This window comes from Calonectris borealis, chromosome 1 (assembly GCF_964195595.1).
Source record: "Calonectris borealis chromosome 1, bCalBor7.hap1.2, whole genome shotgun sequence".
Classification (NCBI taxonomy): Eukaryota; Metazoa; Chordata; class Aves; order Procellariiformes; family Procellariidae; genus Calonectris; species Calonectris borealis.
This window is the reverse complement of record NC_134312.1, coordinates 92803320-92812851: the sequence shown is the minus strand read 5'-3', so window position 1 is coordinate 92812851 and position 9532 is coordinate 92803320. Positions and strand designations below refer to the sequence as shown.

The 9532-nt window shown below is 47.7% G+C and overlaps 1 protein-coding gene across 1 annotated transcript in view; it reads right to left on the bottom strand.

Moving 5' to 3' along the window:
• The window catches only part of DRD3 (dopamine receptor D3), an 11180-nt gene extending 1944 nt beyond the window's left edge, over positions 1-9236 (bottom strand). The window contains exons 1-4 of the mRNA XM_075164362.1: positions 8955-9236; positions 2283-2395; positions 936-1078; positions 791-849 (exon numbers count right to left, since the gene is read on the bottom strand). Of these exons, the coding sequence (XP_075020463.1) occupies positions 791-849; positions 936-1078; positions 2283-2395; positions 8955-9236 (597 nt within the window). The remainder of the gene's footprint in view (positions 1-790; positions 850-935; positions 1079-2282; positions 2396-8954) is intronic.
• Positions 9237-9532: the final 296 nt, after the last annotated feature.

Below are 9532 nucleotides of genomic sequence, written 5' to 3'. Positions count from 1 at the left end.
GGACTCTACCTAGGACCACCTAGCATGACCCAGCATGCATCTGCCTGCTTTTCTGGCCAACAGCTCTGCCCTCTTCTCTCACGTCTCTTCCCATCCTTTCTCAGAGGATCCTTTCTCCTTTCGTCCTTTCTCCCACTCCTCTGATGGCCTCTGAGCTATCTAGGTGCCTCCACCCCCATCTGTCTGGACCAGGCAGTGGGGGACAGCAGCACTTCCCACCCCCTGTCCCTTTCTCGCCTCAAGCGCTGCATAGGGGATGGATGGGGAGCAGAGGACTTCTGCCTGTGGCTCAGGGGGGAGGAAGGCTCCCCTGCCCCTCTGCCTCCAGGGAGAATGGGCTGCCCTAGGTGAGAGGAAGGAGAAAGACCAACCTGCTTTCAAGGAGGAGGCTAAATTGTTTGCTCTCCTCAAGGGATTAGGTGAGGAAGCAAACAGCCAGTTGGATGGGAAGGAGGTTTCTCACAAGCAGTGCCAATATGCAATCCTTGCTGTTTAGAAATGTGTGCTGTATCAGATTTAAAACTGTGTGTCTGGACCTGTGGATATCGGCAAGATGCAGTGAGTCTGATGTGTGTGTGTGTGTTGGATGTGCTGCACGTCTGGAGATTTGCTCTGTGTGCACAGAGTGATTGTTTGGGGGGATCTGTAGACCTGGACACTTTGATGAGCATTGATTTGGCAGTAAAGCAGGCAGGTGTGTCCTCAGAGCAATAGTCAGTGTCTGCCCGAGCAAATGACAAGTTTATAGACAAGAGCACATCTGCTCTCCAGCACTGGAGATTTTTCTCACCCTTGATAGTGTGCTTTCCAGTTCCCTAAAATTTCCTGTAACTTGGAAAGTCTGCAGGACTATGCACGTTAAATGACCTGGCCATACACAGGGCAGCTCCATTTCCAAGCCCTCCCTGCGTGCTATAGTTCGGGATGTCACGTACCTGTAGTATTGAAGCCGAAGAGGAGAGGGCACGACACTGCAAACGCCAGCATCCAGACTATCACGATCATGAGAGAGACCCTCCTGCAGGAGCTCTGCCCAGTGCTGTACTGGTACTGAACTGGTTTCACCACTGCTGTGTATCTGCGGACCAAACCAGCTCCAGAAAGAGGAGAGGTAAGAATGGAGGGAGGAAAAGGACCGGGTTTTAAAAGGAGAAATGAAAGCCACGTAGGGAACATGATGGTGAACATGGTGAAGAAATGGAAGAGGAAAGGAGAGAAGATCAGATGGTGGGATCAGCAATTTGTAGAAATGGTAAGCGGGGCGTTGGGGGAAGGAATAGAGAAAATCAGAGTTAGTTGGCAGCACTGCAGAGAAACGCTCTGCAGAACCGCCGGCATTGTGAAGCTACAAGGTTTGGGATACCAGATGGATCTAGAAACCCCAGGAAAGCCCCCTCCCTTAAGCCCCTAAGGTTATATGTGCACTGCTGGGAAAGAGTGCTACACTGTGCCTCAGCTGCCCGCTCTGGTGTCGGCCTCGCTGACAGCCAGAGGATGGCCCACGGGCGGGTGTCCAGGGCCTTCGGCTGCCGGGGTGCCCCAGAGGATGCAGCTCAGCAAGGCTAGGATTTGGAAGGCACAGGAGTGTCATCTTTAGGACAGCCCAGGGGCTGCTCTTTGCAGACAGAGCCAAAATGAAACGGGGATAAAGATTCCCATGAAGGAACACTGGACCAACTCAGTGTTGAGAGCTGCTTCGTACAATTACCCTTGAACCACATGTTACACAGGTACAGCACGCAGTGTTTTTTGCTTCTCCCACTCCTCCCTCCTAACAGCATCACGTGTGCTGAGGTCTTGGCTCCCAGCCCTCAGCATTGCTTAAAATAGGCTCAGTTTTAAGATGTAGAAAAACAGGGCAAGGCTGAAGATTACACAGCAATAATCTTCACCCCTCCCTATGTATATGGCAGGATTTTGTGTATTAAAACTTCATGAGCGAGGTCTCCAGAAGGAGAAACCCTCTTTGAGACTCAGGGGGAATTAGATGACCAATTCTGGTTCCTGCCTTCATAAAGCGTGAGGATGTGGTTGACCACCTACTGGTGATGTTTTATTGCTTGTGCCTCTCTGCCCTTTTCTTAAATGCTGACATCTTCTAGCACGTGGTGGGCAGAGCCACTCTAATAGCAGCAGAGGCAGTGACAGACTTGCAGGGAGGTTTATGTTCCTGAAGACACTGATGCTGCCCGTGCAAACCCCACTTCCTTGTCCCTGCCACGCTGGGGTACAGGACCGACCTCCATCTCCAGACTCTCCCCCTGGATGCTGTTGGCTCTCACCTGTCAATGCTGATAGCACAGAGGTTTAAAATGCTGGCTGTGCACATCATTACATCCATGGTGACGAAGATATCACAACAGATGCGGCTGAAAGTCCAGACTCCTCCGGTCACCTGCACCAGCAACCACAAAACTGTAAGCCTTGTTCTGCACCGAGTCCTGATAAGTTACGTGTAAGGAGGTGCTCTCCTCCAAGTATCTCAACAGCTAAATGAGTTCATGTTCACTGTGATGTGCAGAGGGAAACTGAGGCACCTATGTTGTGTGCAAGATAACACAGCGGTAGGTCATGAAGAAGGAGCCACACCTTGATTTCAGTCCTTTAGTTACTCTTACAGAGGGAGGCAGGGTGAAGAAATAGATAGCAGCTATCCCTTCCCTTGAGGCCTAGCATGATAAATTGATTTAAATTTGATATCACTGTATATGTCCTTTGATTAAGGATTATCTGAGAAAGTCCAAGGGCTGAAAATGTTTCTCAGCTTGGCTGCTGGAGTTCTCTTGCAGGCAGTGAGCTGGAAAAGTGCTGCAAGTTTTATGCATTTATGTATGAAACAGAGACCTGAGACCTGAGGCTTCTCTAAAACCTTATTTGGATTATTATCTCAGTTACAGATTTTGATTATTAGATCTGAGTGAGAACTCACAAGCTATTCTGATAAAGGGTTTTGGTTTGCTACCATGTCGAGCTCTTGTTCTGGTTGTTTTGAATTTTTAATCTGAAGTGTGTAATTGTGAAAGCTTAGCTGTGGCCAATCTTTGTGACGGAGAAATGCATTTTTTGGCCCAGCCATCAAGTTCTTGACAATGACCTTTTCGGTTGACAACAATATGCTCCAAGCACGGTGTGGCACTGCTCTCCTCGGGGCTGGGATGATAGCCTGACTCCGAGAGAGGGGGTTTGCCTCAGCACCCGCTCCTTCTAGGAGGTGAACAAGGAGGCAGCCTGCCCTCCCACAGGTAAGCCCGTTGGATGAGTACAGCAAACAAATCTAATGCTGAGCTGGTTGGAGAAGCGGGTAAGAAGAAAGAGGGAGGAAAGTCCTTGTTTGGAGAGAGCCTGGATTTTAGCCTTCAACCCCGTAGATCCTGCTGGTTCAGCTGGCTCCTGGGAAGCCATCAGGAACTGGCACAAGTTCCTGGTCTCTCTGCTTACGTTAGACTGCATCTGGCATGCTGCATCGGGTTTTGGGGCCCCAGTACAGGAAAAACATTGATAAAGAGGAGGGAGTCCAGCTGGGGGCTGGAGCACGTGTCCTGCGAGGAGCAGCTAAGGGAACAGGGCTTGTTCAGCCTGGAGAAGAGGTGGCTGTGGGGGCGGTGGTGCCTACTGGGAGGTTGTTAAGAAAGCTGGAGCGAGGTTACTAAGAAGATGGAGCCATGTTTTTCATAGCAGTGCGTGGTGGGAGGACAAGAGGCAACAGGCATAAGTTGAAAGAAGAAAGGTGCAAACTGGTTATGAAGGTAAACTTTCTGACAGTGAGGCAGTGGAGCCGGTTGCTTGGTGAGTCTGTGCAGGCTAGGCTCCAGCCTTGGAGGTTTTCAAGACCCACTCAAAAATACCCATCCCAGACCAGGCTGGAAGGGTGCCACAAGAAAGCTTGGCTTCTAAGGCAGTGGGTCAACCCTGCAGCAAGTGTCGATGCCTAGGAAGGACGCAGCTCCCTGCACAGAGAAGCACTTGTATAAATACAAAATTCACTCTGTGCGAGTTGTTTTCAGAGTTGTTTAAGAAATAATCCTAAGAAATTTAAATAGTTTTGATTGTGCCAGCATTCCTGCGCATGGGCACAGAAACTCGCTGAGGCGAGCTGTGTCTTTAGGGTGTTCTCTGGTGGACTCAGCTGCTACGTGTCAGAAGTCAGGTACTGAACAAGGCAGTCTTCCATTAGACCCCCTGACTCTGAATGAATGCAGGGGAGAGAAATGGGAATTGGCTTGCAAAATGCAGTAGGGAACTGTGCTTTCATCTTCAGTTCTCTGATACTTGTGGGGCTCCTTTTTTTTCTTTAAAAAAAAGCGAGCAAAGGAAAAAAAAACCAAACCAAACCCTTAGAGCTTTTCTGCATAATTAGGTGGGCTACAAGACGTGCAAGGGAGGCTGTCCCTCTGAAACTAGGGACCTTAATAGGTAGGTTCAGTTTTCAAAGAAACTCCACATCATTTTTGCTTTAGTCGCAGATTTTGAGATCTGCTTGACCACCTCAGAATATAAAAAAAAATTATAAATGGGGCCTCAGTCAGGGGTGTTTCTTTAGTCTGAGGCAAAATGCAATGCAGTGTCTGTGTGATTTGTGGAGTCTGAGGAATATTTCACCAGGAGCTGGTGCCAGGTGTTCGCATGAAAGCCAGCTGCCGCTAGCCCAGCAGATGTGCAAGCACTTAACTGAGGGAATTTCCAAGGTCCTGGGCACATTCAAACACTAAGCCCAAGAATGTGAACCATTAAAACTGAAGAAGGTGGCGATGGCAACGGCTCTGAAGCGAACCCTCTCAGGATGATGCATTCAGATCATACCACCTGCATACTAAGCCGTAGCTTGTGTTAAGAGGATGCTTGACAGATCAAAACATTTGGGCTTAAAACCCATTCTCACTTCCACCAGCCACAACTTCTAAAATGGGGAGTAGCTCTGCTGAAGTTGGTGAAGTAGTTAATGTTTACCTGTGGGGTATGCGAACCCAGAATTTATTCCAGAATTTAACAATGAAGAAGAGCCTTTCTATTATAGGCCTCGTTCATAATTTTTAAAATTCTATTTCTGCTCTTCCTTTTATTGCTCTGTTCCGTTCTTCTTTGCTACAGCAGCTAGAACTTGCTAGTGTGCGTTCCTGGTTTTCATGTGCTGGCGGGGTACCTGTTCTTTATCCCTCTGGTGCCTTTCGTCCAGGAATCTCAAAGCACATCACAGGTATTAATTGAATGAATCCTCACAACTGCCTGGGTGAGGTGGGTGGTCAAATATTATTCTCTTACAGCTGACGAGGGCAAACCACAGAGAGATGAGCTGATACAATCTCTCATTAGCACTCAGTGCATCTGCGGCAGAAGTGGGAATAGAGTCCAGGATGAAATCCTGGCTCTGTCAAAGACTACGCTAAAGCTCCCTATAGACTATTCAGGTCAGGTTCTCACCTCATCTTTCTTGATGACCAGTCTGCTTTATCCACAAAATTGCGGTATTATTATTTTTAACTTTCCAACCCTATAAGAAGTCTTCCAGTTAAAAAAAAAAAAAATCATTGTGCATTCGTAAACTTACGCAAATCCATCACTCCCCTGAATCCTTAAAAATAAACAAATCAGATATGTATGATGATGCCGTATTGAGGAGTACGTGGATGGGGAAGTATGAACACGAAGTTGCATCAGGTGATGACAGGCGTGTAAGTAGCGGTGCAGCTAAGCATGCTCACTTATGCGTTTTGTGTGTTTAAGAGCGTGTTCTTCTTGCAGGTGCTGTTAGCTCTCTGCAGCTGTGAAATGGCTGCTTACGTTTTTGCACAGCGGGAGTAACCAAGAGCATGCATGCGGTCAGGCCTGCTGAGAAGTGGTAAACTGCTGAGCTGCAGTAACTCAGTTGTCTGTCCTCCCTTTGACGGTAGCCTGGCAAGCTCCTTGAGCTCAAAGAGCAGTTGTAGGTCTTGCTGCTCCGGTGTGAGAGCCGTAGAAGAGGAGACAGTGTTACTCTCACACGCTCTGAACAGAGCTGCAGACTGACCTCAGTGACAATCATCTTCTGAAGCTTTTCTCCGTTTGGAGGTAGAACTGGATGTTGTGAGAAGACAGAAGGATGCTCCAGGCCATGCTGCTACATGTCTTCCTCCATTTGTACAATGACTATAAGGCATGATGGTATTTAATGCCATCAAACTCCAGTGGGCAGGATATCCTAATGCCATTGTCTTAGAAACCTTGGTGAGCTTTAGTAGTCGCACCCACCACAGCATCAGAGGTCAGTAAAGAACTGGGGTAGCAGTACTGGTATATTAGGCCTACCCGTTGACCCCAGAAGATTCCTAGACACAGAGCTGAATAGCATTTTTGTGCCAGAATCTTCATTAGGTGGAGATGAGGATTTCGAGGTCATAAAACGTTCTTATTAATGCTCTGTCACAGCCTTCCCAAAAGACTTCTCAGAAAGAGACAGTTCTGGTCTGCATGATTGATAAAACGACAGATTTCATGCAGAAGGTCCAGGCCACAGATGGCTCTAAAAATTGAGTGTAAAGCACAAAGTTCACAAGTGACATTTCAATCTGAGGTATCCATCCACCTTTGGCTTCTCCATAAATAATGGCCAGGTCTCAGATGTCTGGTTTGGCAAACATTCAGTAGATGAATAGGTATTGTACGCAGTTTTGGGGACTGAATGATTTCTTGGCAATTTCCAGGCCCATAGTGTACTGAAGCATGATGCCATTTCCGCTTCATTGGTAGCATCACTGATCCATAAACAGCAGCAAATATCTAAACGACTTTGGGGCTTTTTGGACTGTTTTTTAAATCTTAGTCTTGCTGGAGTCCTACAGCCTAGCTCCCTAGGAGATACTGCGCAATGCTGGGAGTGGTAGGTTGGGTTTGGGATGTGTGTGGGTTCTTCTCCGCGTTGTTTGGGTAACTCTTGGATCAGCTACTTTGATTATCCAAGCTCCACAGGTGGAAATGAATGTTGAATGGGTCTACAAACACAACTAGGGAACGGACCTACTGTGACCACAGTACTGCATGGGGGCAGAGGCTGCTTCACAGATGTGCCTCAGTCCCACCCTGTCCACAGTGAGAGCGAGTGCTAAGTCTTCTCTAATGCAAAGCATATTGTGATTTCATTAAAGATTGGAATACGCTTGAAGTGATGGACTATTCCAGTCTGAAATAAAATTTTTTAGTTGCAATCAAATTGCAAAGTCTAATTCGGTCTTGCTGGGATGGCTTCCCCCCCCCACTTATTCCTTGCTTTTTAATCATTATCATTCCATGTAACACAACTGAGCTGTACACATCCTGCAGGCCAGCTCCGGGACCGCTGCACACAGATTAGTTTAAATATTCCTACTGACTTCATTAGGAACATGATCACACATGCAGTATCATGGTGCTCTCTTTGTTCTTCACTCCGCAGTGGTGCTATACATAAATAATTAACCATCAGTACCCTTATTAATAATGCTTATACACAGAGCAAACCCTTAATTTCTCTTAATTGTAGCCTTGCTGAGACTGCAGTGGGCACAGTTTGGGAAAGTGGCTTGGATTAACACAAGGGGAATGCCTAGGCTGGGTGCCAAAGCTTAGAGCTGTGTTGCCTATTCAACATACTCCAGTGGCAGAGGAGGTCTGTAGGCCACTGCCAGTCCCCTGCTACTTGATCAAATCTCCTTGTACCCGCATAGCAGGTCTGGCATTTGCTGGTGTTGTCCTGTCTTGTCCTACTTTCTGTTCACACACTGCGCAGTCCCTATGCACAAGTCAAAATCCCTCCCTGCTTCTGCTTTGTTTTGCAGGAAAGAGGTCAGCCAAAGGTGGGCAGCTGCCAACAGAACATTTACCCTGCCCTTCAGCCTGATCCCGGCTTACCCCTTGCAGAAAGAGCATGAGGCTTTAGCGAGGTCATGGCTCAGAGGCTTATTCTGTCTCTGTTAGCATGAGAATAGGATACTAGGGCTCAGCTGAAAGCTTACGGCTGATAGATGTTCTCTCCGATTTTTCTAGACCTACCAATTTTTGTGAATTAGTGTAAAAATGCTGAAGAGAACAGATAAAAATGTCAGCTGTAGCATACCTTCATGTATTTACTTTAGTAAAAATATTTGCCCCAGGGAGGGCTTCAGTAACTCAGGATTTTGCGGCAATGTGGAGGGATTTGGTTTCCATCTTTGCTGCCCTATATCTGATGGTGTTGTCCATACTGCCCATGGTCATGCCAGTACATTTTCACAACGGTCAATGTGCAAAGATCAGGGAAATGGAGAATAAGACCCCGAGGGCTTGATGAGTCCTTTGAAGTTATTGTGAAAATGCTCACACGACTTAAAGAGATTTTGGAGCATGTTCTTCAGCTTTATCTCTTTGTCAGCCTGCTTGGGGGATGTTGCTGGAGCTGACCTAACATCATGGACATTAAGGCTCTTAAACTCTGCAGGCGATGAGGATTTGACTGCCCTCGCTTGTTTTCTGGCCAGCAGGAGTAGGGATTGATCTGGGCTCTAAGATGAGTTCCTATAAGGTATTTCCATCCTATTGCCTCCCCGCCATTCCTGAATCAGCATGGTGCTCACTGGCAACCCTTCTGGCTGATGGTGTCAGCTTCAAGGATGCTCAGATGAAAGTGGTATTAGCACATCAGAACCCACAATCTACATCACTGGCTGTAGCCCAGCTGCCATTCAAGCTCAAAGAGGCTGTGCTCTGCCAGGAAGAGCAAGGCTCAGGGTATCTGCTGACGGGTGGGACTGCGGTGCATTTGTCCGGCATGTGTCCAGCCTACGAGAGCCACCTGTGTGACATTGTGGGCTGCCACCCACCTGACAAGTGCCCCAGAGCTAGCTGGGGGTTTAAGATGTGAATGGACTTTATCTATACCAGAGCTGGCCTATTCTGAGAGCGTGCACTAACGCCAGTGAGCTCGTACTGCAGTTCAATTCTGCTAATCTTTCCTAAGATGTACTCACCTCCAGGTACACCACCCATGGCATCACCAAAGTAGCCACCAGCAAGTCCGCCACCGCCAGGCTCACCACAAGGTAGTTTGTTGTGGTTTGCAAGGTGCGTTCCCTCAGGACGGCTAAGCAGACCAGCACGTTCCCAAAGATGATGGCCAAAATCAAGATGCAGTAGCAGAGGGCGTAGTAGGCATGTGAGTGTGGCAGGTCAGGCTTTGTAGCGTTGTCTGCCCCACAGGGAATGGGGTCGGTGGTGTTAGGATGACTGCTGGTCCTTGTGAAGAGGGCCATGGGCACGCCGCTGCAAAGAGAAAGAGATGTCTGAAAATCACAGTAATTCTGGAGAACAGTACCTTTTATGGATGGTGTACGACTTTCATACTTCCTTCATGAATGCTACTTCAAGCCAATTATAGAGGTCTTTTTCTGCTCATATATAGGCAGAGCTTTATGTAAAGTCTTGCTTGGCCTGTTTTGTTTTTCACTGAATCTAAGCCAAGAGAAGAATGCAAGATTCCACCTCCTGTGTGCATCTGAAAGGTGCATCTTACCAACCAGCGCAGCTGTACAGAAAGCGGCAATGGTTT